The sequence below is a fragment of the Acanthaster planci genome, linkage group LG08, assembly GCF_054643075.1.
Source record: "Acanthaster planci isolate LZ-2023a linkage group LG08, COTS_SCS, whole genome shotgun sequence".
Lineage (NCBI taxonomy): Eukaryota > Metazoa > Echinodermata > Asteroidea > Valvatida > Acanthasteridae > Acanthaster > Acanthaster planci.
Window position 1 is genome coordinate 1717980 of NC_141784.1, and position 25970 is coordinate 1743949.

At 40.5% G+C, this 25970-nt stretch overlaps 1 protein-coding gene across 2 annotated transcripts; it reads left to right on the plus strand.

The window, feature by feature from the left end:
• The first annotated feature begins 204 nt into the window (after positions 1–204).
• On the plus strand, positions 205–24263 carry LOC110976032 (uncharacterized). 2 transcript variants are annotated; one of them, XM_022228970.2, is made up of 6 exons: positions 205–314; positions 10517–10640; positions 11735–11803; positions 14842–14900; positions 15688–15780; positions 22158–24263. In XM_022228970.2, exons 2-6 carry the CDS (start codon positions 10565–10567, stop codon positions 22200–22202), a joined length of 342 nt encoding a protein of 113 aa, XP_022084662.2. In that variant the 5' UTR covers positions 205–314; positions 10517–10564; the 3' UTR covers positions 22203–24263. The 2 variants fall into 2 exon arrangements, with proteins under 2 accessions (XP_022084662.2, XP_022084661.2); XM_022228969.2 differs by lacking the exon at positions 205–314 and having other exon boundaries at positions 10084–10640.
• Positions 24264–25970: the final 1707 nt, after the last annotated feature.

Here is a 25970-nt window from a genome sequence, read left to right on the forward strand (position 1 = left end):
GCATCAGATCTGAGTCATTGATAATGCAAAACTACTGTTCGACAATATTTAGCTAAAGCACTGCGTGAACAAACTGAAGACACACCTTTGTGGAAGAAATTGCGTCAAGTAGCATCTTAGATATTTGGCGCTTAGGAAAGTAAATATAAGTCAAATACATACAATACTAAAGGCATCCATAAACAACCATTCAAACTAGCGCCCTCATTTGGGTATAATTGGAGATTTCATCACTTGTACCCCTCATTCCTTCATGCGCGGCCGCACTGTTTTTCTTAGTGGGGCAACAGAGTCTGGTCTCCGCGGACAAAAAGGTAGGTACATACTGTATATGCCTAAATCAGGAGCCTTTGTCCTATAGCATTGCACAATATTTACATCTTGTGATGCGATTTCAGGGTTGTGATTTTGTGAGTGTGAGGATGATAGTGACAATGTAGGGAAGAAGCCTTTTTCCAGATGAGATCCTAAAACTTTGGCTCTATTTTGGATTCTTGAATTGAGGGGGGTGGTTATGTCTAAGCAGTCCTTCTTGGTAAAACCAATGGCGTTTTCATATACATGTATAAACAGGAAACTGTCTGAAAGCTGTTGTCGTCATCAGGTGAAAATTAGAAGCGATCATTGTGTCATTGTACTTTCTGCAATTTTTATTCATTGCAGGCTGTTCTGTTCAATTTCAGGAACAGACAATAACTAGATTTTATTCATGTGTCGACCATCTGGCATTGAACGTGAACCCGAGAATAACAGCCACGAAACATAAGTTCATCGTGAACTTATTTCAGTTTACGGAATAACTTAACATTTGTGCAAAATTTTATCTAAAAGTTATAAGTCCTGGGTTTTTGTTGTTTTTTGGTTTGTTTTTTTGGTTTTTTTTGGGGGGGTTATATTAAAGTGAGGCTAGAAACCCAATAGTCTGGCACCACCCCATTTAAAATTACAATGGTGGATTCGGGAGACAAGATAAAAAAATGGCTTACCTGTGACAGGTATTTTGTGTTTGCCAACACATCCAAATTTAAAATTGCGTCAATCATCACTAGTCACCAACTGCGGTTCCGTTTAGCTCATCAGGAATTTACGGTAGATGACTCTCTATACGTTTAATCCTAACTTACGGTTTAAGTGCAATTGGTTTGGCACATAGCGTATGCAAAAATAATTACATATATGGTGAAATTCCAGAAATTAACAATGAAACCAGAGACCTTATCCTTAATGTACTTTCGTTTTCTTCCGATTCCGTTTTCAAATTGTTTCAAGCTTTCTTCTTAAGCACTCATTTGTTTCAGTAGTGACTTTTATAAGTCTTAATGTAACTTATCAGATTTCTGCTACAGGTAAAAGAATTATCAGTCCTGCTTTATGCATACACATATTTGATGTCCCCTCAGTTTGCACGGTTGCCACTTGCTAGTCATCGTAACAGGCCCGTCGTCCGTGTCCTGTTTTATTTCCGGGTGCATTTATTTTTATTTGGCTTCAAGACCAGATAATCCGCTCTGTGACCCTGTGGTATCTCCTGGTCGTTGGGTCATTTGCTGACATCCGGATATCGCAGATATTTCTTGGCAATACATCTTTTGGTCGTTCTTGATATCCATTCCCATGGGCGTACATCCGGGGGTGGGGTATGTACCCCCTACTTTTTGCGATAGGGGATGGGCTATTGATGGGCTATTCCACACACATGAAAGAATTTTTCCGACTTCCATCGACTAAAATGCGTTAAATGTCATTCAAAAAAGGGGAAGAAAGCCATAAATATGCCCTTCTGAATACATATGAGAGATGTACGTTACATCATGAACATCCACCTCTCTATGGAGTCATAACAGTGTCAACCCCCCCCCCTTTCCAATTTTCACTGCCAGACAAGTCATCTCCCACCTTTCCCTATCCCCTAGCCCTCGCAATTTCTGGTGCAGCTTTACGCCATAGTCTATTCCGTTCAGGATTGAGAGATGGCGTTAGTTTGCTTGGCAACAAGTTGTGGGAACCATTTTTATGATCGTTCTGGGAACCGGATTATGAAGACCCACATTATTAATGGCCACTTGCTGTTTTGCTACTCAAGGATAAAGTGCGTTTCAGAGAGTAAATAGGATTCTTCCGCTTAGCTAGTACAAGTGACGTGAGATACAGTCATCATTACCTAATGAGAAAAATATTCACTCTGCCTCGATGGTTGACGAAAAAGTGAGGAAATAAACAGCCAATTGTCTTCAAATTCAGATGCCACTACGCCAAAGTAAGTTCGCACATTGATGAATTTATTTGACAAAAAATCGTCTTGGCATAAGGCTTGTGCGAATCTGAATATTCTTCGCTGGTAAGCAACATAAACGTACATTCTAATACTAGAATTTCCCAATCATGAGCTCGAAAATGTCACCATTTGTTTCTAGACGATCGTATGATGATCTTCAACTGCAATCAATTTCACATTTTAATTTTTTTTATTAAAAAGGGAATTCGGCGATAATTTAATTGTAACAAAAACCTTAAGGTGGACCCAAAATTATTCTGTTTCCTGCTTCTGAAAAATTAATGTTTTTTGTTTTCGATTATTAATGTGGCTGCTTCATCGCTTGCATCAGCGGGCACTTTGTATACAGAGAGCTATGCTTCACTTGTTTCACAATCCATCCTGTGAATGCCATTGCCGGACTGTTGGGTTGGATAGGCGCCAACCATGCTGCAAACATCATCCCACGCGGTACGCACGCAGCTTCTCTGTGACCGGAGGCAATGGGCATATAAACACGAGGTCTCTCGTAGGCGCTACAGAAGAGGGAGGAAAGTGGGGGAAGGAGGTTGCTCAGGGGGTTCCCACTATGGCATTCAGTAAAGCGTCCAGTTCATTTAAGTGCGAGTTTCTGAACGGAAATTAACTCTGACTGTTTCCGATACGCAAACAATCCCATTAATTTATATCATTTCGGGCATTCGTGCTTCCCCAGGGCTAAATGATCCTGTTTCACCGCTGAATCGAGGGGGGGGGGACTTCCCACTAATCCATTTTAGCCTGACGAGTTCACGTCAGTCCTAAACGCTTAACTCAGTCTCCTCTGGGTAGTGTATATCTTCATGATATTACGGCCTCAGTCGCCATAACCAACTGATCCACCGCCCCTTATCTAATTCATCGCCAATAGACTGATTAATACCTCAAAAAGGCGTTTGACGGAAAAAGGGGGAAACCAAACAAATGTACAGCTGTTTCATCTTGACAAACGAAGTCGATTCTCGGCTCTAAACATTCGTTTCTTCGCGTTTTACTTGCAATCAGCAGCTCACCATGCCCGTGCTCGCACAGCGTGAAGCCAAAAATCTCCCCGGGGAAATTACATGATTGTCAGCCGAACGGCTCACCAGTTGCTCTTCCCGGGCTGGGTGCTACTCCGATGCCAACCGCATCATCAAAAAAACATTGCCAACTCTGAAGGACTTCCTTTGCCGTGTGTCTTGATGAATGAGGGCTTAATGGGTTTTACAGATCAACGTTGTAATTGGTGTATTCAATTGGCCGTTATTTCACCGTAAAGTTACAATGGAGATCGCACGCAGCACACATTTCTACCGTGTCTGTTTACTTGTTTGTTTGCTTTTTTCGATGGTCTGCTCGTTTTCAAATTTCGGATAATGAGCTCGACAGGTACACGTGAGGTTTAACGGCATTCTTATTGTGAATGCTTAGATAATTCTTTTGGTTATTGTTGAAACAATGCATAAAAGAGGCGTACTGTGCCGGGTTGAATTTAGAGAAAAGACTGGATTGCATTGAAAGGTCAGTGATGCATCCCCATTCAGACCTTTTGTTAGGATTGAAAAGTGTCAGCATGCACGAAACGGTACTGCCATCTCTCTGTTTCATTAAGGAAGGTTGAGGATTCTTATTAGTTTAACTGGTTAAAACAAAACAGGACAGCCATTTTTGGGGAAAATCCACTCTGCCACCCGTCACTCTTGAGACCCAAGAATTGGCATTTTCTTTTTCATTTCATTGATATGCCGGTATTTGTTCTGGATTGTCACATGCAGTAACATTAATTAGCAATTCATTTCCTTATCCTACTCCATAGGTTGTTGGTATCTTTGAGCCATATATCACTTCCCACGGTTATGTGAATTTTTCTTTCTTTTTTAAAATTTTATTTGGAATGGATTACACTGAGTCTTTAGACTAGTAACGCGACGGGCTGGATGTGCGTCCAAACTGGGCCCGATCAAAAGCCCTCTCCCAAAGGCAGCGCCTGTCAGATCGAGTCGATTAGTTTCCTGTGTTCAAACTGTGAACAGCCTCATATTATCATGTGAACTGTTACGATCCTTGGGAATAAATAAAGAGAACTTTTGGCCATGTAGAAGGGTGGTTGTTATGTTACCTTGTTTTGAAACGCAACTTTTGATTAACCACTCGTAAAAGGTTTGAGAGTTGCTTCTTTCGTTTGTTCTTACGAAATCCCACTAGTGCCATGGTGAATATATATTTTTAGGAAGAGAAATATACTTTTAAACGTCCAAGTTCGTTTTTATGATGAAAACAAACTTAAAAATATATATCTCATAGAAACCAATTTGAAATGATAGGCCTACATATCTCATAAAAAAGAGTCAGATTTTCAGAGAGATTATTTAGATTTTGGAAAATGAACCTTTTTACGAGATTTTTTTTCCCCAAGTCCACTCGCACTTTGGAAGCAGATAAATTCACAGTGTGGCTATTCCTCTGAAAGCTTACAGTAGTGTTCCCTGTGGATAAACTAGCGAGGAATTTATTGCTGAGAGGGACGACGAGCCGTGTGACACAGTGGGCGTGCACAATTACCAAAATACCCCTGGTATTATGTTATAAGGTAGGAAGAGACCATTGTTCATTCAGCACTCTGAACCGCAAGACACGGTTTGGATTTTTTTTATCGGCCAAATGCCGTCATTTGCGGTGACAAGACTTTGGCTCGATATAGGCCCATTTGCTGTGTAATAAACCGGACAATCTGAGAACGTAGGGCTATACTGGCCTGACGTCAGTGCGCGGTTGATGGCAGTGATATCCAGCCGGGAGAGTAGTGTGGGTGGAGATGTAGTGACCTCATCCGAATCCAATTGGATGTCTTAAATTTAAAACTTCTCTTACCAAACCGCCGCCTGCACAGGCATAGCGCCATGAAATTATTTCAATGAAATGATTGTGTCTGGGGACATGTACCTGTACCCCTCAGTGCATATTTCCCATTTTTTTAAACCACTAAAAATAACACCCAAAGATGCACATCAAATTTTCCCCGGATTATCTGTAGGTCAACTGGCCCCCAACCGACTCACCATTCGCCAACTCGCCTTTGAACGACCTGTCACTTTTTACAAACTTGCTCCCTAGCCTGTTTGCTTGCCTCCTAGCCGACTCCCCGGGACGAACCGATTGATTCACTTCAAAGGCTGGCGAAATTTGTTAAAGTCTATGTGTAGTACCTGTCATGTAAAACCCCTCGACGAGTTGCTTGTGGTAATATTTTCCGGGGTGTATATTTTTGTATTTTTATAAAGTTGTTCACAGCCAAACTATATTTCACTTGGTGGTTGTGATCTATTTCAAACTCATGTACACAAACGAAATGAGTCGTTAAAACGTTTTTGAGAAAAGTAGCAATTTTCGGGTCCACTATGGTTTTACTTATTTTTTGTCCGACTGATCTTAAACATTAACAAGCTCTGAAATAAGTCATGAAATTGCCTGGTATTAAGATTGCACAGGCTATACAGGCATGCAGTCCTGGTCACCAACCGTGCAGCCTGGGCTACATGATGTTCCATCATACAATTTGGGGGCACTTGAATCGTGATTTTGTCCGCTTGGGCTGGCTTCCGTCAGTTTACTGGCACGCAACCTGAATAGACTGGGCTTGAAAGGGCAGGGCTATTTTGAATAGTTGAGATTTGCCCCACTTTCAAAAAATAGTTTCCTTTTTGCCCCCCCCAAAAAAAACCAGACGCGATTTTTGTCCATGAATTGAAATGGTTCATTGTAGTTATTTTCATAAATATAACAATAGTTAATATTAGTTTTTATTATTCGACTGAGCCGTGTTAAGTTTCAGCAACCAATATCTCTATGAATCGTTTAGATGTAGCTTCCATAATGTATATGTGTGCAATATGATGCACAAGGGAGTCCGTTTACTAGTTAGAAAATTCCATTTATTACCCATTGGATAGAATCATTACCACAAACAATACAGACCACACTCACTTGATATGAAGTAGGGTCTCCCTAATTTGTTTACAGTGGCATGAACCTGGTGCATGTATTTTTTAATTTCAAGAAATGGTTTCTTCTGCGCACCCTCCAATGTCTATCTACTTGTCTGTCTCCATTAAAGTGTAATGCATTCATGTTTGATTTGAGTCCTTTGAGAGATTTGTCATTTTGAGTGTAACTTCAGTTTTTAATACCTAATATCCAACGGATTATAGTCAGGCGCGGTCCTGCATGATGCTTTCAGTTAAGAAAATTGGAAGAAATCGATAACTGACAGCAGATGCACATCATGCATATCAGTTACCTCTGATGGCCACACGCAAGACTAAACAACCGAATATCTCAATGATTTAACATCACTTTCATTATCTCTTAATGGGTTTTGCATTAGCTTTTAATATCGTAATTGAACGACAAATTTACACTTCTTTATACCACGGTTAAAGGAACCATATTTTGCTAAAATCCTTGAAAATGCACTTTTGTGTTTCAATCAACCTGATTTCGATGTGTTTTTTAGACCTTCTTGTTTTATGCTAATATAAATTTGTATATTATCATGAGCAAAACTGTAATATAAGGCACTGAACCTCAGTGTTGCATTGATTTGTGTAGAAAAAACTGCTGGATTTATACTTATATAAATGTTTTACTTAGCATTGTATATTGTTGCGCAGTTTCATGGCAATGAGCCAGCAGGAAAGTTGTTCTTGCAAGCCGTGCACTTGTCTGTTTCTTGACATTTGCATTTTGCACGCGTAGGCTAAATTGGTGCCGACACTCTTTTCGACGACGAAATGGCTTCGAATGTACATTTATATTTTGTTGTAAAAAAAGAAACAAAAAAACACATTTACCACTGCATCTGATAAGACGTAAATCCCAATCCCCTCTGGCACAACCGGGAGGGGGGAATTGAGCATCATGAGCTAATTTCGGTGAGAAGCCTTCCCCTCCCTCGAGACACGTAAACAGATAGGTTGATGTGGAAACAAACAGGCAATTGCAAGTGTGATGGTATTGTCAGCATTAACAAATCGATTTCGTAGGTTTGAGCATGAATAGTGATAGCATGACACGTTCGTATTTATATGAATGATTTATGGTAAACACCCACAATTCACAGAAATTCTGCAGGAATGACGAAAACAAACAGACAGGGAACGCCTGGAAATCAAACAAAATGAACATTCATCGCGAGTACACTTGCCGTAATTATTTTAGGGTCAAGCGAAGTCAAGCTCCTTGATTCCCACCACTTCTAAACTTTGTTCGTTTGTTTTTCAAAACCCTGCGTAGCACAATAGCGTCGCCTGTATTGTGGGATTATCCATAGCCTCGACATCCAGCTGAAAGCCACAGTATTGAGTATTAGTTAATTATTTCAGTCTGTCAAAAATCAAAGTGTTGAGACTACATACAGCATGTTGCCGTGACAGTATAGGTGTGAATAGGCAACGCGCAGTTAGCACAAACTCATCCAAATGCCGAATTGCATCTTAATGTACTTTAAATTTATGAACATTTTTATAACTTTTATCGATTTTTGTATTAGACAGGGGAACTATGAATCAAATTTTCAGTTGTTGCGGGGTGATTATATTGAGTTTGAAACAGAGGTTTATACAAAAAAAGGTCTCACGCAAGCATGGACGACGATTGAGCTGAACAAGAAGCGTAATTGCGTTAGAGGAGGACAATTTCGATGTATTTGCAATGCATGTTTCCATACGTTATGTTCGGACTGGCGACCTGTGACACAACTCCAATTTGAGAGACAAGGTTTCCATTTCTCTGCGTCTGCTGAGGTTCAGACCCTTAAAGGGTTCTTATGTTACCTTAGCACCGTGCATTTTTAATTGCCATTAATGAAACAGGATCCTTGTAACACAGCCGTTGATTGTTCGTACAAGCTGTCGCCAGTCGGCGCGTGATTTCGTGATTGAAAGGTTCGGGACATTGCTTTCTAGGGAGATTGATAGACATCCTGACATATGTTGAAGTGGTAACATGCAAGAGGGAAACAACCAAAACGATCTGTGTCGTTCAATGCCATATTAATAATAACAACTGAAATATTTTGTTGATGGCAGCCATGTGATTTTCGAGGATGATTTTCAATGCGCAATCATCAACAGCTTGGGGAAATTGTAAGGAGACATCACTTCAAATTACGGTTGCAAAGAAGTTGAGAATAGTTTTCTAGTTTAGACATGGGAGGAAAACCCCAGATAAATGTTTCAGAGAAAACCACGGAGTCAAGAAGGCACTGAAAAGTATTACATTCACGAACCTAACCTACAGTCCGTCTACTTTTATTTTCCAAACCAGACCGAAAGACTTATATCATTATGTGGTTCCTTGCTTTTATGACGAGTTCAAAGTTTCTCTGAAACTTCGATGAGGATATTTCAGCAACATGAAATACATCATTTTTTTAATTAGATAGAAAAAATCCACTTCTTCATTGGGAATATAAATAACCCAATCCATTGTAACGAATTTTGAGGCAATTTCTCTCATCTCTCACTTGGACTGACGTTCAGAGTTTCAATTTGTATGAGTTATAACTTCTATTCAAAGCTGGGAATGAGTCCGTTTGTGAATTAGAAGTCACAAGATCTGTGTTTCCTGAATCCAATTCCTGCCACACAGGGGAACCTTCAAAATACATACAGCTCTTTGGTTTCAAGGAATGTGAATAATTTACTGAGACTAGCGGATAACCATAGCAACGAACAAGTCAAAGCTATCTATATTGCTTTGGCTGCCTCGGCCTTGGTATAACTGTCCAAACTGACAATTGGCAGAATGCTCCTTTGTGACTAGTGGTCCCAATTCTCTGCGTATTTGCCAGTGAGAATCGTGCTAAATAGTTAATTGTTCCAGTTGAACGAGGCTTATTCCTTAACAGTATACTGTTGAATGTCGCGCACGTGACTCGTTTGCAGAATGAAGCTATTTCGTGTACTTTGCGCCAGACTCCAATTCAAACTTTTGTATAAAGGAAACTGAGAACTACATGGAGGTTGGCTTGAAGGTGCAAACAGTTAAATTTTAAATACTAAACCATTTTCCTTTATTGGATTTTCCTATTTTTATTTAAAACTGTTTACGTCCGGCTCGAAATACTGGAAGGGGCTTCAATGGGAAAATGACTGAGTTAAGAATATTCTCCAAACCTTAAAACGGAAAACAAGCTCTCTTTTTTGAAATAAAAAGGTGAAATAATTATTGTTCCCCGTGAAAGTCATCGCGACTACAAAGTCTTGCTCATCGTGACTGCGGTATTTTTCTTAGTTCAGTCCTCTGGAAATTAATCCATCATGGTCAACAGTGCTCAGCAGGAGAAAAATCCTGTTTTCTTTGGTCGACCAAAGTTGCTCCGTGTACGAGGAGTTTGTGAAAGATACTACAATACTAGTAACATAGGAAAGGTATCTTTACATGACATTCATACTAGGTTTGTTGAAGAAACCCGGAAATCTGCGAACGTTACCAATAAGAAATTGCCCAAACGAAGCAATACATTTAAGCGAGGGCTGGTAAAAAAATCTATGTTTTTTAATTAATTTAATTAATTTTTTTTGGAGGGGGGACAAACTGTACACTTGGGAGTCTGATTTCCAGCGAGACACCAACCACCTTTGATCGCCGCGGCTGAGGTGTGGATCGCATATCAAAAACGGTCATCGTTTGTCAAACTATTACTGGGGCTTGCGCAAGCGCATCCGCCTCACCGGTAGTTTCAAGTTGTACTGAGTCCTGTGTGAATGGCGTAGGAATATACATGTAATATAAAGAGGGCCCATACACAGGACCAAGTTCTAATGACATTTACTGATCCTGGCTCGCCAGTTCACTAATTCGGCGAAAGCGTCGAGGAGGAAGACAACGTTTTGCACTCCCTAACGTCAGCGTTTCGTCATATTCTTCCGACTGCCATCAGTCAGCTAGTGGTAGATCTGTTCACTAGCAAACTGACCGCGGAGTGATAATTATATAAACCTCTCACAAATTGTTCAGTGCCGTTAACTCTGCGTCCGGGTGACTCTGAAATCCGTCTGTATGCGTGCTGGCTGGCTGCGCCTTCCACAGTTACTCCAATGATCGCGCGCACTTAATACAAAGTTTAGTAAAAACAAACAAACAAACAACCCAACAAACGAGAGTGTACCAGCCTGATGTGGATATTTTCATGAAACATTCTCTGTTTTGTCTCTTGTGGACTCTTTCGGGACAAATTAGATCAAAAACTTTGGATAAATTCCTCGAGATTTGCTGCAGGAGGATCAAATGGCGTTGAACTTCCAGTCTGGTACCTTGGCTGTGTTGATCTGTCTGGTTGTGACATCATTATCAAGTGCACACAGTAAGTATACTTTTTGAAACAAATACATATATCTACACCGGCTATTCAGAAAAAAAAATCATGACTTTCTATATTTTCCTGAAATTGTGGTTAAGGATCACCCATGTCCATCGACATAAGTGAAAAAGTCTTCTATCGCTTCCTGAATGTGTGTTATCTATGTGTCATTTTCTTTGTAGTTGCTGAAAATTGAATTTACAGGGGTTTAGTTACAAATGGAAAATTGAATTTACAGTGGTTTAGTAACAAATGGAAAATTTAATTTACCAGGGATTAGTTACAAATGGAAAATTGAATTTACAGTGGTTTATTTACAAATGGGAAATTGAATTTACAGAGGTTTAGTTAAAAATGGAAAATTGAATTTACAGTGGTTTAGTTAAAAATGGAAGGCAATAACAAACATGGCTCCACAATAATCCCATTGTTTATTGGACACTCAGTATTCATCCAGGTCTCTGTGCAGATGAAACCACGCTTGTGTCTACACTCTACATCTGGGTCAGACTGACCCGGACTCTGGGTCCCATGGGGCCTGACCCCTTTCTGGGTCAAATTATGATCCCAAAAGGGGGTCAAATTATGACCCCCCAAAACGGGGTTATAGTTTGACCCGGAAAGGGGTCAGGCCCCATGGGACCCATACTCCGGGTCAGTCCGACCCATGGTGTTTTTGTGTATACAAGCGATGCAATGTCCAATCAGTTCATCTTTAAGTGCCGACAGACTGAAGCATTCCCCCGATCTCGACCATTCCACGCCCGACCATTCAACATAAAAGAACTTCATTACAAGCGCATCTATGAAGTCGGTGGAAAAAGTTAATCGTTGTTAACGTGAGACAAAAAAAACCTGGAAAAACCTCTGACAGCTCTGCACACAAAACAAACCAAAATTGTACTGCAACGACATGGGGAAGATTCTGCCAATGGCTCATTCATTGAGAGTTGGCCTGTCTTTACCGATCATTTCTGGAGTAATTTAAAAGAAAGATGAATGGAGAATGCCCTGGTGGCCCTTTTCCACGGTGTTGCTTTTGGCATGCAGTTTACATTCGAGGGATTTGGTGTTCCGTATTTGTTCTTATTTTCCAGGATGCGACAGTTGTAAGGAGGGAAACGCTTTGTATCCAGGGTGCTTGGCAGTCTGTGGCCCCAAATCGAGTTAGTATTGGCATTTATCAGTTTAACAACATTACCGAGTTATTATTGTTGTATGTGGTTTGGTCGTTGATTTGTGGGGATGTAACTTGTTATGTAGGATTTTGTTTTGAGCCAGATAGACCTATGTATACTGGTAATTCTATGCGAACATGGCTTAATGTGATCACCTGTAGCGGTCACAAGGGTCAATCTATTGAAAATCACAAAATTGTTCTCCCACAGTCTTCATCCAGTTAGAGCCAAACTTGGTCATTTACATCCCTTGACCGAGCCTCGTTTGGGGATACACAAAGATTTTGTCCAAAAGTAATCTTATATGGCGGTCATGATCTCTGGAAAATGAGCAAATGGTCTTTAGTCTTCTCATGTTCCCAGACAGTGTAGGCCGACTTTGTAGTTATGGCCCTTTAGCAATTTGGGGGCAAAAGTCTAGCCAGTGTGGTCATGTTCATAAAAAACACTGGAAATGCTTCGTTTCTTGTTTCTTCTACGCCGGTGAGTCACAGCCCTCTTATTGAAAGACACTTTATGTTGTCCTGCAGATGAAGGTAAAATGTCAGCTAGTTGTCAGCAACATTCATTTCCCGACAACTACCGCTATACTGGTCATTTCCTAAGCGCTATGAAGTGAATGTGGCAACATTTTGTTCAGTGAAAACAGTGCAGAATGTCGCATAATTTTGCACTATTTCGCCGCAAACACATTGGTGTTAACAAAACGTCATCCATGTGTTATGTCAAATGTTACTCTAATATTGTTTGATAATGTTAAGGCGACATGCTAGTGGGGATATACTCTAGGTGTTAACAAAACATTTTTTAAAATGTTAATGTGACGTTTTAATTATGCCATAGTGTCATGATAGTTGAATGTCATGATAATTATGAGAACATTACCATACAAACGTTTGTAATTGTAGACAAACCTCGATGTTTACCAAATGGTCAGCTATATGTCTGGTGATATATTGAAAATGGGTTAATATTGACCTTTGTGGTTCTCATCCTGTTCTAGTTTTTATTGTTACCAATTTTACACACCAACCAATCAGCTACAATAAACGAATGAAAGATTATCCCATCCAATAGAAATGACTTAAATTGTTCAAATTGTTTGTTTTGTTTTGTTTTTTGTTTTGTTTTGTTTTATTTTTTTGCATGGACAAGTGGAAAGAAAAGACCATTTGGAAAAATCTTAACAACATGAATGCTTTTTTTTGGTCATAGTCTTAACAGCTCAACAACTAAATTAGTGTAGTAGGTTGGCTTGGAGGGGGTTTATTATTTCCCCTTTCAGACCAATCGCCTCCAATTTCTTTTTAATCCTTGGCATGTCCCGAATGCCTGGGAAAAAAGATGTTAACATTAGGGACGCACTCCCTCAGAAGGACACATTTTGAAAGCCTATTTAAAATTATGTGCATGTGGTGCTTGGCTCCAAGATTGGAGGGAGACAATAAATATTCCATCGCAAGACTAAACTTTACTCATCTAAACCAAATTTGACATATTAATCCCTGCAAGCAGCCAATCCAATAAATGGATAGGCACTACCTTTATCCTTAGGGGCTGTTGTTAATAGTCCATTGTATGTAACGCGTATCCACCCTCACTCCCTGGACACAATGCCAGTCGAAAAGTTTGAGAAGTTTGAATTCCAGGTTCCCTTGGCACACAAACGACAAACTGAAGCACCCTGGATATTCACCCGTTGGTTTACTGCTGATGTGCGACTAAAAATACATGTCGGAATCTAAGCCCCACTGAAAAGCCCTCCTAACAAACCCAGCCCACAATCATCTCCTCACCCAGCCACCCACGACTAAATGCCATCCAGCCAACAGCTACTGAGGCTTGTGTGTTCTAGGGTTTTGGATTAGTTTGTAACGGCTGTTGTTTGCCTTCAGGGGCTAACAATGCGACAGCGATTGATTGCCAATTTTGAAGCAGGGGCAAGAATTGTTAAAACAAAGTCTGCACACTCTTCAATGAGGCTTCTCTAGAATGTCAGGTTTCTCAGGATTGATATGGTGTCTTGGGATTCCCAGATTAAAGGTGTCAAAATAGGTCGGCTGTATCGGCTGTATGGTGTTTCAACAAAACTGTACACGTACTTCCACTGCAGTCCACTGGGCGATCGTAGAATTCATAAACTCTTCTCTTTTGGAAAATGACCTTGGTTTCCATGGGCACGAACTACAATTGATTGATATATGCAAGTGTCCCAGTTTAATTAACACACCTTAACTTTTTTCTCGACTTTGGCCCCAAATCTTTATTGTTGAATTTGAAACTTTTTGCTTTGAATATTTTGGGTGACCAATTTAAACTTAACAACAAATAACTCAGATGTTTCTGATAAAGTATCGTACAATGAAGCCTGAAAGTCACAACGTCCGGAAACGGGGGGCAATATTGGACCTCAGATCCCCTGCTGAGGAGAAGGACTGTGAATGAGGGGATATGAATGCAGAATATAATTGGTTATCGCGGCATCTTTTAGCATCAAGAAAAAAATTGCAAATAAAACGGAACTTACTGACAATATAAGTTAAAGTAATAGGTTTGCGCTTGGCTCATGCACAGCAAAACAAAACACAACAACAAAACTCATCTTTTGTGAGCATGTGTGGATCTGAAAAGAACTGGAGGGTAGTCAACGTTTCGGACCGTACGTTCTCACCTTCTCACCGTGAAAATCTAGAAATCTCATATTACCGACACTTGTTACAAAGCGTGCCCTCTGGGGGGGGAGGTATTCGGGCGGCCCGATTGCCTGCTCCCAGGTAAATGAATGTGCGTATTTACAGAGTGCGTAAACTGGGTGATGTGTAAGCATTGCCATTCCTCTTTACATTATTTTGGCATAATAAGTCAACACCAGAGTGAAGCGCATTGGGTGGAAAACAAAACATGCTGACGCGGCTTTAGGCAAACACCTTTTCCAATTAAATTCCCTGTGCTTCCAAATCGGTCAGTGTCATTTTGTTTCGCATAAGTGGAGTAAATGTAATTCTGAAAAGCCTGTTTATTTGCAGCACATAAGAAGCGTAATATGCCAAGTGATACCAACTTTGGTGCCTTCATTCAAGATCAGGTAAGCTGATGTATTCACCCACAACAGCATTTCCATTGTCCCAATTTCAGTTAATTTAGTGTTAATGGGACGATCCTCATTTTCGTGACATAGGGTAACAAGTAAAACAGTTCTCCTTTCTTTTTTTACCACAGAATAATTTCCCCTGCCAAAGAATATGCTGGTACAAAACTGTTTCTAAAATGTTGGCGCTTTCAACTCTTTGAAATAACGACAAGCCCTGTAGGGTGGTTTTCCCTGCTTGATAGATTAGATTTCAGTAATAGATTAAATTGATTTGTGTTCTTCCTTTCCATCACTCAACCTTGACGTTTTCTACAATCCATTTACACTTCCCAATTCCGCGCCCTACACCGAAGAAAACTACTTTACATATGCATAATACCAGACGCATGTTGTGCGCTAAAAATCTCCTCAGGTAGTGTGTGTGGTTGCTTTGGGACTTTTTCAGCGTCGTTGTGGAGGACCATTCTTCAGTTGTATTTTTATTTAGTTTCGGTGACAGAGCTTTATTCAGCCAAATTTGTACCGAAAGGGTGATTTAACAATTTTGAGGCACTGAACTCAACTGGACCTCTGTAGATTATACTGGAAATGCCTTCTAACATTCTTTCCTTCGTAAAATCGCAACAGGGTTAATTGTAATTGAAATCCTGGCATTTCAAATGAATGATAGGCCATCATGTTTCATTTTTTTTAATCAAAAGTCTTCATTTTAGAATTTGCGCTTCATTAAAATACGTTTCCAGTAAAACGATCTTGTGGTCACAACTATACTGTCCTTTAGGTTATGAAGCGGGGCATAATGTCGTCAGATACCTGTGACCTGGAGGACGTCTACCTTGCTGTCCCTCCATCGTGCTACGAGAAACTAGACTGGGTGAGTTCTTGATGGTATTCTCTTTCATGTTATGCACCTGTTGATTTAATCATTTAAAAGAGCCGGGTTTTCTTCGGGCCGGGTTTTCTTCGAACCATCTCACATATACCCAGCAAGAAATGAGACCGAGGGATACCCCCCCACATGTCCAATCCCTATACACATTCCAGACTATTGTTACTTAACACATCCCCCAAGATGTCTGAAAGGAATTCCCCAGATTCCTGTGAGACAATGACCAACACAAAGCGGGGGGGGGGGGTCTCTCCGTCTCATACCTTGCCGCATGTGATCTCACAGGCCATCCCTTGAATCTCAGCTGTCCCTTGCTTAATTTTTTTCGAAAAGTTGCATGCGTATATAGACATCCCTTATGGGCACAGGTGAGAAGTTTCAATTCAGTCCCATAAATGTGCTCATTTATATTCCATGCCCAGCGCCAGTCTGGGCATGAGCGCAGCAACAACGAAAGTGAAATTTTGGAGGGCAACCTGTCTCGGGAGAATAGGAATTTCTAGAGAACGGTGGGTCTGGTATTCATAAAAGCGATGCCACAATGATGGATGTTGGGCAAAAAATAAAGACTTGTCAGGAACAAAAGTGCACTTGGACGATATCAGAAAAAAATCGTCAAGGAGGGTTTGATTGGGTTAAACCGATGATGATTATGAACTGACTGGAATGGACCTTTAGGGCATTTTTTTATTCATTTAAGTAAAAAAGAAAATGTTCAAAATATAAAGACGGGTGCTTACTAACTGACCCAATTAAGTATTTTGCTCTGTGAGTCACAGCGCACATCTAGAGAATGCCCCCAAATTCTGGACCTCGTAACTCGATTCATAAGTTTCCATTTAGTCATAGATTGCATTGGACCAAACGAGTGAGTTAAATACTCTTCTGCCAGTTGGGTATTTACAACTTGTCAAAATGCACGCGCCAACGGTTAGCACACGCACGAAATCTGTCACCAGGGTATTCCTTTAATCCTAAAAGAGCCAGGGGTGGAATCTACCCTTTCTCAATATTTTCTCAAAATATCCACGCAGCGTAGGCCCCTATTTTTTCACTAATTCTTGTGTAAAGTCAAGTCAGGCCGAATTCCATACCTCTTCCTTTCACATATGTAAGGCTATGAACAATAAAATAGACATTATATCAAAACCCCATATTTTATTAAATTGACATTTCACTTTGTGCTAATAATGAGCGTCCTTGCATACATGGTAAGTTTCACAACAATCAATCATGTAACTGCCGAGTTCTGAGGCCCCAGTCACAGTTAGATCATAGATGGTAAAAATCCAAGATCTTTTTGGATTAAACCGCCAAGGTTGTGTAACTTGACTTGTCTTTAGCAGTTAACTCTTTTGCTTCTTCAACAAGATTTTCTCGTGCCAGATGACGTAACTTCATGCAGTCTGATGTCATTACTGTCCTCAACACAAGTTCAATTTTTAATAATGATTTCATTGTTTCTTTTTTCGGCTACCTACAAATGATCTATGCGCCAATGCCAATACGCTAATCGGTCGGTTTAGTGTTTTCCGCACGTGTAAAGTCATAAACGCAGATGCAATTCTTTTTTAAATTCAAAATAAGCTCTGCATTAATGCCATTGGTGATTATTTCATACATGTATTCGGCAGTGAGCCCATCGAATGGATTCATGGTCCGTATCCGCATGACTGATGCTCAACAATGGCTTCTATTCACTGTAGCTTCCCTGCATTGAATGCCATGGGGCACAGCCATATTTCGCTTGACTAGCCCCAAGAATTGTTGCCGAGAACAAAACGACAAGACAGACAGGGAGTCGCATTATTTCCGGGTGAATGGTTTTGTGTGATTGGAATCTTGTCACGTTGCTGGGCTGATAAGACAGCAGAACAGAGCGGAAAAGGAAGAAACAAACGCGCTGTTGTTGCTTCGGTTTAAACGACACAAATTTGATAAAAGCTTGACGCAAACTGTCAGGTTTTCTTTCATTGCATTTTAATTTCATCAATATATACAGCACAAGGCTGCGTATATAATATAATATTATCAGTATTATATCTATGTTTCAGAACAAATAGACAATATGAAAATGGCACCAAATGTCAGGCGACACTAAAACTTGTGTCAAAGATAAACGAATTAGGCCTGACCCGAAAGTATTCTGATACTGGTGCATTAAGAATTACAACGAAAATGTTTTTTTATCACCAAGACAACGGAAGCAGCATTAAGTCTTATCTTCTCACTTGTGGCCATTTCAAAGACCTCTTTGAGGTCATAGAGTTGATTTATAAACAATCTCGCATAACCCCCCGAAAATTCCCAGCTTCTTAGGCATACGAGGTTGGTCATTAGAGGTTAAAATTCCATATGTTGCTAAACATCAGGTTTTCATTATCCAAAAAAATGATTGAACAGGTACACAAGAATCAAACATTTCGGTCCATTTCAACAGAGCTTGCTAGAAAGACAACCTCTCCCCGCGAAACCGTATTTTTTTTGGTCACTACATAAGTGTAAATTATTAAGGTTCTACTTTCCGCTACCTAGAATCCATTGAGAAAGGCGAGCTTACAGAACAGAAATATGGCCCAATCGAAGTTATTCACAGGGAGCCATCAGTTTGATCGTGTCCCCAGATCTACCTTTATCAATTGAATCTCTTAAAAGGGGGGTACCAGACTATTTTGGGTTCCATGCCTCACGCTCACTATTTCAAATGTTGCTTAATTAAAGCATTAAGATGCAATTAGTTAAAGATTATAAAACATTTAGTAGCATAAATGACATTAATTTCTAACGAAGTTTTATTCCATTGCTTCCGTTTAGAACCTCCTGTTACAAAAGTAAAAAGTTAAGCTCCATTTCAATTTATTCTGACCGACTTGTAAATAAGGACAATTTCATGAAGTAACTAAGCACAGAGGTTTGCTCAACAAAGATTATATTTGCTCAGCAAATAACAGATTACCAACTAAAATGTCACACAACATGCATATCTCTTTTGGTTGGTTCGCTGCAGGTTTCTGCTGCAAAAAGAAACGTGCTCGCAATATCTGCTACTTAGTTCTCGGAGTGTGTTCTTTCTCTCCCTGTCGTATTTTACAACAGTATGACCATAACGGCCCCGCCGATCGCTTCATGATTAATGTACGAAAACCATCGTGAATGTGACCATATGTACTGACAATAAAGTGCTCCATGCAAATTGTTCCATTCAGGGGTTTAAAGAACTTTCACCTCCCCACTGAAGGTCGGAGAATAGGCCCGACAAGCACCGTGAACGATTATGTACAGTTCACTATAATAACGAAATGTCACTTTGATTGTCATTTGCTTTTTACAGAATCCTATCCTTTCCGCTATACATCTTCCAATTAATGTCAAAACATCGTTGTGAGTCGTGTCGACGCGCTCGCACAAATTTTAATGCAAAAAGCATTGCGTGCGGTGATGAGTTGCAGCTCGACTGTTACTGGTGCTTTTATTTCATGCCAGAGAAAACGTTGAGAGAAAGAAGTAAAACCGCCATTGATCTGGTGACGGATTTTCATGATGAACTTCATGATAAACCATCTTCAAAGAATTCGGCTGTATCGTCCTTTTTCAGCGGTTTTCTGACACACTTTTCATCGTAATGTAAACGAGTTTCGCTGATAGATCCATCTTATTTCACCAAAAAAGGTTTTCAACCTCTTTGTACAATCTGCCTATAAAGAAAAATGGTTTTTCTTTATGTTGTATCTCCATGCATTATACAGTCACGATGTTCCGTACACTTGTAACTAAATTCTACTGTTGAAGTTGAATGAGAAATATTTCAGTATAATCGTGTTTCTTACCAGGTTTCTGGCATCATTTTATTCTTTGCCTGCGAATCGATAAGCGTCATGAAAATGCGATCGTACAGGTGTTTCTACAAAGCCTGCTTTCCATTTTTGCCGGTCCAGAGTAGAATGACAAGCCAAAAAGGTTTTCCAGCCAGTAATATAGAGGCTATGCGTAGTAGCCATCTTGCAGGGCAGTTCTATCTCTTTTGTACATACCCTGTGGAACAAAAGCACGTACTGGCCTGCAAGATGGCAGCAATGCAAACTCTCTATCTAACTCATTGAAGTACATAGAGCCAGGGAGGAATCCGCCCCACCCCTTCTAAATTTTCGTCTCCCAAGCCTTTAGCACTTTTGTCTGGTAATGTCTTGGCAATGACACCACTTTTATGACAATCAGAAGCCATTTTTTACGATCAGCAAAACCATTTTCATTGACGTGACCAATGCAGGTATACTAAGGCTGACGCACGTGAGGCTCTGAACTATATTGTAGTGGCCACAACAAAACCCTATGTCATGGCTGAAAAGCGTCGTTATGAGCATGTCAAGCTTCCGAACGTTAGGCACAAGACAAATGAGATCTTGGGGCGGATTTCGATCCTGGCTGTGAGATGGTCTAAAATCAGCTTTCTTAGATTTATTAAAGTAACTTTTTGGAAACTCTTGGACTGACAGGGCAACGCTTGGAATAACAGGGCCCTTCCCATAAAAAGCCCGTGAGAAAAAGCATTATTGTTTATGATTAGTACAAAAAGGAGTGTTCTATATGGGCACTATAATTTTCCTTGAAGGAAGTGTCACAATATGTCCAGTGGGATTTGCCCAAATATTGAATTCAGGGGCGCCTTGCTTAAAAGCATTCTGGCTTCGGTGATCTGTCAAGCTTCCTTGACCGTGCATTCCTATTTCATACATTTGCCATTGTATATGCTATTATGTAAATCGGTGTCAGCCATATTACTGAGTCTTGATGCGTCTCTTAATTGATGCCGCGAGACCAAAGCTCCCAAGGTTTTGCAGTATCGTTCCAAAAGTCCTCCACACGTATGATTACACTTTTCTGCCATTTCAGCGACAAGCAGAGGATTGAAATGTTTAGGTTGCAACCCCACTTTCTTGATCTGCATGGAAGATCCAAGAAACACCTCCTTGGACAGCCCACGCCGTTGCTTACACAGTAAACGTCTTCATGTGAATAAAATATTCTGCCCCACTGAACTGAATTCGTCAGGCATCGATTTGGGGGTCTTCATTTTCTCAAATGCTGTGCGCAATCTTTCATGCCTGATGATGTATCCGGAGGCGGTTTGATACACTCGTGGAGTCCGCCTCTCATCAGTTGCCGACAAAATATCCCAAGCACCTCGGAAACACTTGTGAAGCGATCTCTGCATCTGCAACCTGTTGACCCGGACAGTGCATTATCGCGTGATGGAAAAGACACTCAAAAACAACCGATGGTTTGTCCTTCCTTAAAAAAGTTCAACACCGCGAATAGATCCCGGTTGTACAAAGTGGAACCGAATGCTTATTTCACGCGTCACGCCGCCAACAGCATCAATCACAAGTATCTAAAAACGAGGGGATTTATCTCACCAGCTATGGTTTATAAGCCCTGTCTGCAAGTTGACTGAATAGATTGAAAGGTTTTTTCAGACTTCCCGTCATGAAGGCGAGCCAAATCCTTTTCTTTTGACACCTTTCAAACCAAGGCATTTTTTCTTTAGATTATTTATCAGGTTGATTTTTTTGTTTCGCTAGATAAGGACTAATTCCAACATTTCTCTAATGATTGATAATAGACGAGATGAATAATTCGACACATTGCGCTGACCACAGCAACAATTTCCATTCTCAGTCCATTTTGCTTGTTTACAAGCAGTGATATTTATCTGAACCCCCCCCCTCGTTGAAATGAAAACAAACCGTTGTCTCACTGCTGGCACCAGCTCCTCCACTTTCCCTTTGATTTTTGGAATCTCAACTACCCACAAAGTTTACTCAACTGCAAAGGGCCCCGAGCTGGGCCAAGAGACTGCGCAATGTTCCTGGCAACGAGGCTCTTTTGGTAGTAACTGCGCATCGCTGGTTCACAAACGACCATAAAATGCAAGCGTTTCAGTCGCATCGTTATACCAACAAAATGAACACTCCAAACAAACATGGCTCTTTTCGACAGATGAGAGTGTGCTTCTGCTCAGGGCGGATAGTTCTGAACTATATATGATCAGAACAAGAGTAGATTATTAAACAAGTGGTCATATGAATATTTGATTTTTCAGCAAAAGAGATTTCTTAACACATCGGCAGCTATAGGTCAAACGTAAAAGCAAGTCACAAAACTCATGTACAGATGTGTGGTACGAGAGCTTCGGCCTTCTTTCAGAGAAATATACGTGCATTACGCTTTGTCATTAATGTAGTCGTCTACATTAATGTGTATTGTTTAATCATGATCCACTCTTTTTTACTTCCCGCCCTTACACGTTTTAATTTTTAAAAAATAATTCTCCTCGCCTTCTCCCTCTTTGTTTAATAATGCAGCTGGTCCTCAAAGCCCAGGAAGCCGTTCTTGCCGAGTATTACTAAGGAAGGATGCAAGTCGGAATGGCTGACAATTCATAATTCGACAAACATGCTGCCATTTAAAACGACAGTGGACGCTATCATTTGCAGACTTTTACAGACATCTCGAAATGAGCCTTCGTTTCGACTGACGTTTTAGTTAATTAAATGAGTCGCAAAAGTAGAGGAAAATCTCCTTTTCAGTAAAGAGGCCTTAGGTGAAGTTAAATGATAGATTCTATGTTATATTTTAGGTTAAATGGTTGTATTGCATTTTACAAACATTAATTATGACCTTTACAAAGTCTGACAGTAGAAACTTAATTAATAATATGGTCCGTTTCCAGGTGCTTGTTTGTTAAAGAAATCATAGCATTTAAAGTTGTAGCTGCTAATGTTGAGGTGATTACACGCTTACCTTGTTTCTTGATAGTTTGTTTGGCCGGTATTACTGAAATAAGTGCCTTTGTGAATTATAGTACAACATACCAAAACTACGATATGTACAAAAATGTAGCTGACTGTCTGAAGTGATTTATGAACAGTACATTAGCATTGGTTTGGAACAAACATAAAAGGCCAGAACGCAAAAAGTCACTGTGTGTATACTTTTTTTCTGAAGCCTTATCTCTGAATTTTATGCCGGAAATATTGAATTCATAAACGTGAAAAGTCGCTCGGGTTCCCCTTGACAATTAGCATGGTCGTTGAAATGCAGTCAGTTACAGGTAAAAGACTGTATAATTGATACACGTTGGATCCAGTCATTTGTCACATGCTCTTGGTTCGCTGCGCTGGAAATTTCCAAACGTGTCTGCTTTGATGGACTGTCATGATGAACACAATTATTGCGCATTAGTTAAGTTTTACAAACCATCACTTGTCCTTCAATGTTTTTTAATAATCATGTTCGGGTCGTTTATTACACTGTTTTAATCGCCAAATACTTCTGTGCGGATAAACATTTGCATACAAACATGCGATGGCCCAACTGCCTAATCGTTCATGAGATCGTGTGGAAAAAGTTGCCATGTGGAGTGGCGCTCTCCCCACCCTGCCGAGCTGTGATGGTGTCAACTGATAATGCAAATTGAGTACCGTTCTGTTTGGGAAAGGGTACCCGGGGAATGCATGTTTGCCCATGGAAATGCATTTTAAACAGATGGTAACGTCACCTTCGGTCGGAAGGAGAAATGGAGATGTTAGCGGGAAAGATCCGGCAGAGCTGTACGAGAGAAAGGCCAACTCCAGACTTTGGAGCCTAAATGGCTGTTCAGTGTGTGTGCAATTAAATATGCAGCTATTTCTGAGCTGATTGTCCATGTGCACTGGCATATAGTCCATCATTTTGGTTCCAACAACGATATTGAGACACTTGTGTCTCAGTTTTCTTTATAATAAGCAGCTCCGGGATCCAGAATTTTCGGGGGGGGGGGTCACACCCGTCATTTTTTTAATGTCCGATTGTTGTGAACAGGCGGACACGGGCAATGCTTTACAATGTTTAAATAATCCTCACATAATGTCATCGTTTCATTATTATAAAAACAACTGCTATTTCATTTTTTTTATTTATTTGTATGCCGTCCCCCAGCTATCCACACCCACCTGCGCCAGACCCCTCAATTAAGGAAACATTAAAAAGAAATGAGAAGAAAAGAAAAATGATAACAGGGGAATGGAAGACAACAACGATCTAGAAAATCACCAGAATCCATAGGATGCCTCGGAGTTGAACCCCTTTTCCTATTGATCTTCTTCTGATGTTATTGTGTTTTGCCCTCCCCTACTCCGTGGACTGAGCCCCTTTCTCACACGTGATACATTATAACAGAAATATGACCAAAACAAAACTCACATTTTTTCTTCTTTTCGCTTTCATGTCGTAGTTATAGGCTATACTAATTCCTTCAACTCCTTGAATCCATCTGCATCAGTGGCAGAACCTTTGAGTTGGTTTTCATACGAATATATTGTGTGCAGCTAATTGATGTGTCGGATCTGTGCCGCTGTGTGCATTCGTTTGTTATGCTAATTTGTACGCATGTATTAATAAACCATTGCAAGCAGAAAAAAGGGCAATGATCCATGTTTGTTTGAGATCGTATTTCATGTTCCTTTGAAATTGTATAGGCTGTCGAGGAACGGATAGCCTGTCGAGTTGCAATAAGTGCAGGTTCATCCTACTGGGAATTATCGATAGGGGATGTAAAGACCAGGAGATGGGAAAATATATGCCCTCCAACTTGGAGTGGAGATGGCCGTTTGATTGTTTACCTGTTGCTGAGGTTACTTTGCAACATCACGTCAGCCTAAGGAGTGGGAGAATCATACAGCACAAAGATGGAACCTCTTGAAATAAGCGTAAGAAGCCAAAAGGGCGGGCTTAGATCGGTTAATGGGCAATTTTTAAGGGGCTAAACAATTCCGAAATCTATTTATAACATTTATTAGACCCTTCTTTGGGACGAGGCTACATCATGGGGCTTTTTACAGGAGATGGACCAAAATAATCTCTATTTGGCTAAAAGGAGGTATCAATTCTACGTTTTCCTTGCCGACGTGCGCATTCTGCCTTAACGCCGGATCTTTTAAGTTTCCATCGATTAGTTTCCATAATTGCAGTAAGCGACATTCTGCCCACTCAAATCAATGCTGGCTGTTTGGAATGCCAAACAAACGGCTACAGCCAATTCCGGCTCATTCCGCAGCAGCTTTAGTTTCGGATTACGCGCCGCATATCGCATGACCGTCAATGACGAACAAGAAATCCGACCTGACACCTGGGGGCGGGCTTCCGCGACGAGGGGGTACCAAAGAATCGATGATGAGTTAATGCGATGCAGCGCTATGGCCTTTTAAGAAGAGAACGGGATTACAACCGATCGGAGAAGGTAAGCAGTGATAAATGCCTGTCCAGTTGAACTTCCCAGCCAATGATATCATGGATAAATCCTCTGAGGCCTCTGTGGCTCAAGAGCTGCAAAACTTTATTGTTTGAAGGCTGTTGAATATGGCACCTCGTGACGAGCTATGACGTAGTTTGGGACGCAGCGGTTGTGTCCAAATTTCTTGGCTGTTTCTCATAGACTCTAGTGACATTTTACAGCCAACTGGATCCGCAGACGCGGCCTGTCTTGCTTGGATACTGTGTTTTATGAAACACTGAGGGCTTGCTGGTCGTGGGTGTGTTGGCGCATGTAAATTTGGGCCTGTCTAGTGACCACCGATCATAGGCCCAGCTGGAGCGCACAAATAGAGTTCGACGGTGACGTACACACACACACATCCACATCCACACTTGAATAAACCTTTCCGACAATCGCAATGCATTATGGGTTTGGATGACAAACAAGCAATAAACCTTATGCACAACCCTAGGGGTGATGTGTACCTGCAAAACGTTAATCTGTCTCCATTTTATTTCATACCCCAATTCAAGCCATCCTCTTCTGACTCAGTGTTGCATTATTAATTTGGGTTGAAGATATTCACAAACTTCGAAGTTTAATTAAAGCACGGTAAAAAAAATGCAGCCTGAGGGAATCCCTTCCAAACAACACAAGTTTTTTTTTGCTGTGGACCGTGCATGCTTTGACTAAGATTGTTAATGTTATATTGCTGGACTTGTTTTTACATCGTTTATACCTCTGTTATAATGACCGAGTCTACAAGTCTGAATACTTTGACTGGTGGAAATGCCAAGTCTAACTACATGTACTTTGATTGCAATTATGAATAACTACATATCACCAACGGGGTTCTGGTTGGCTTATTCGTCAAGTCAGACTT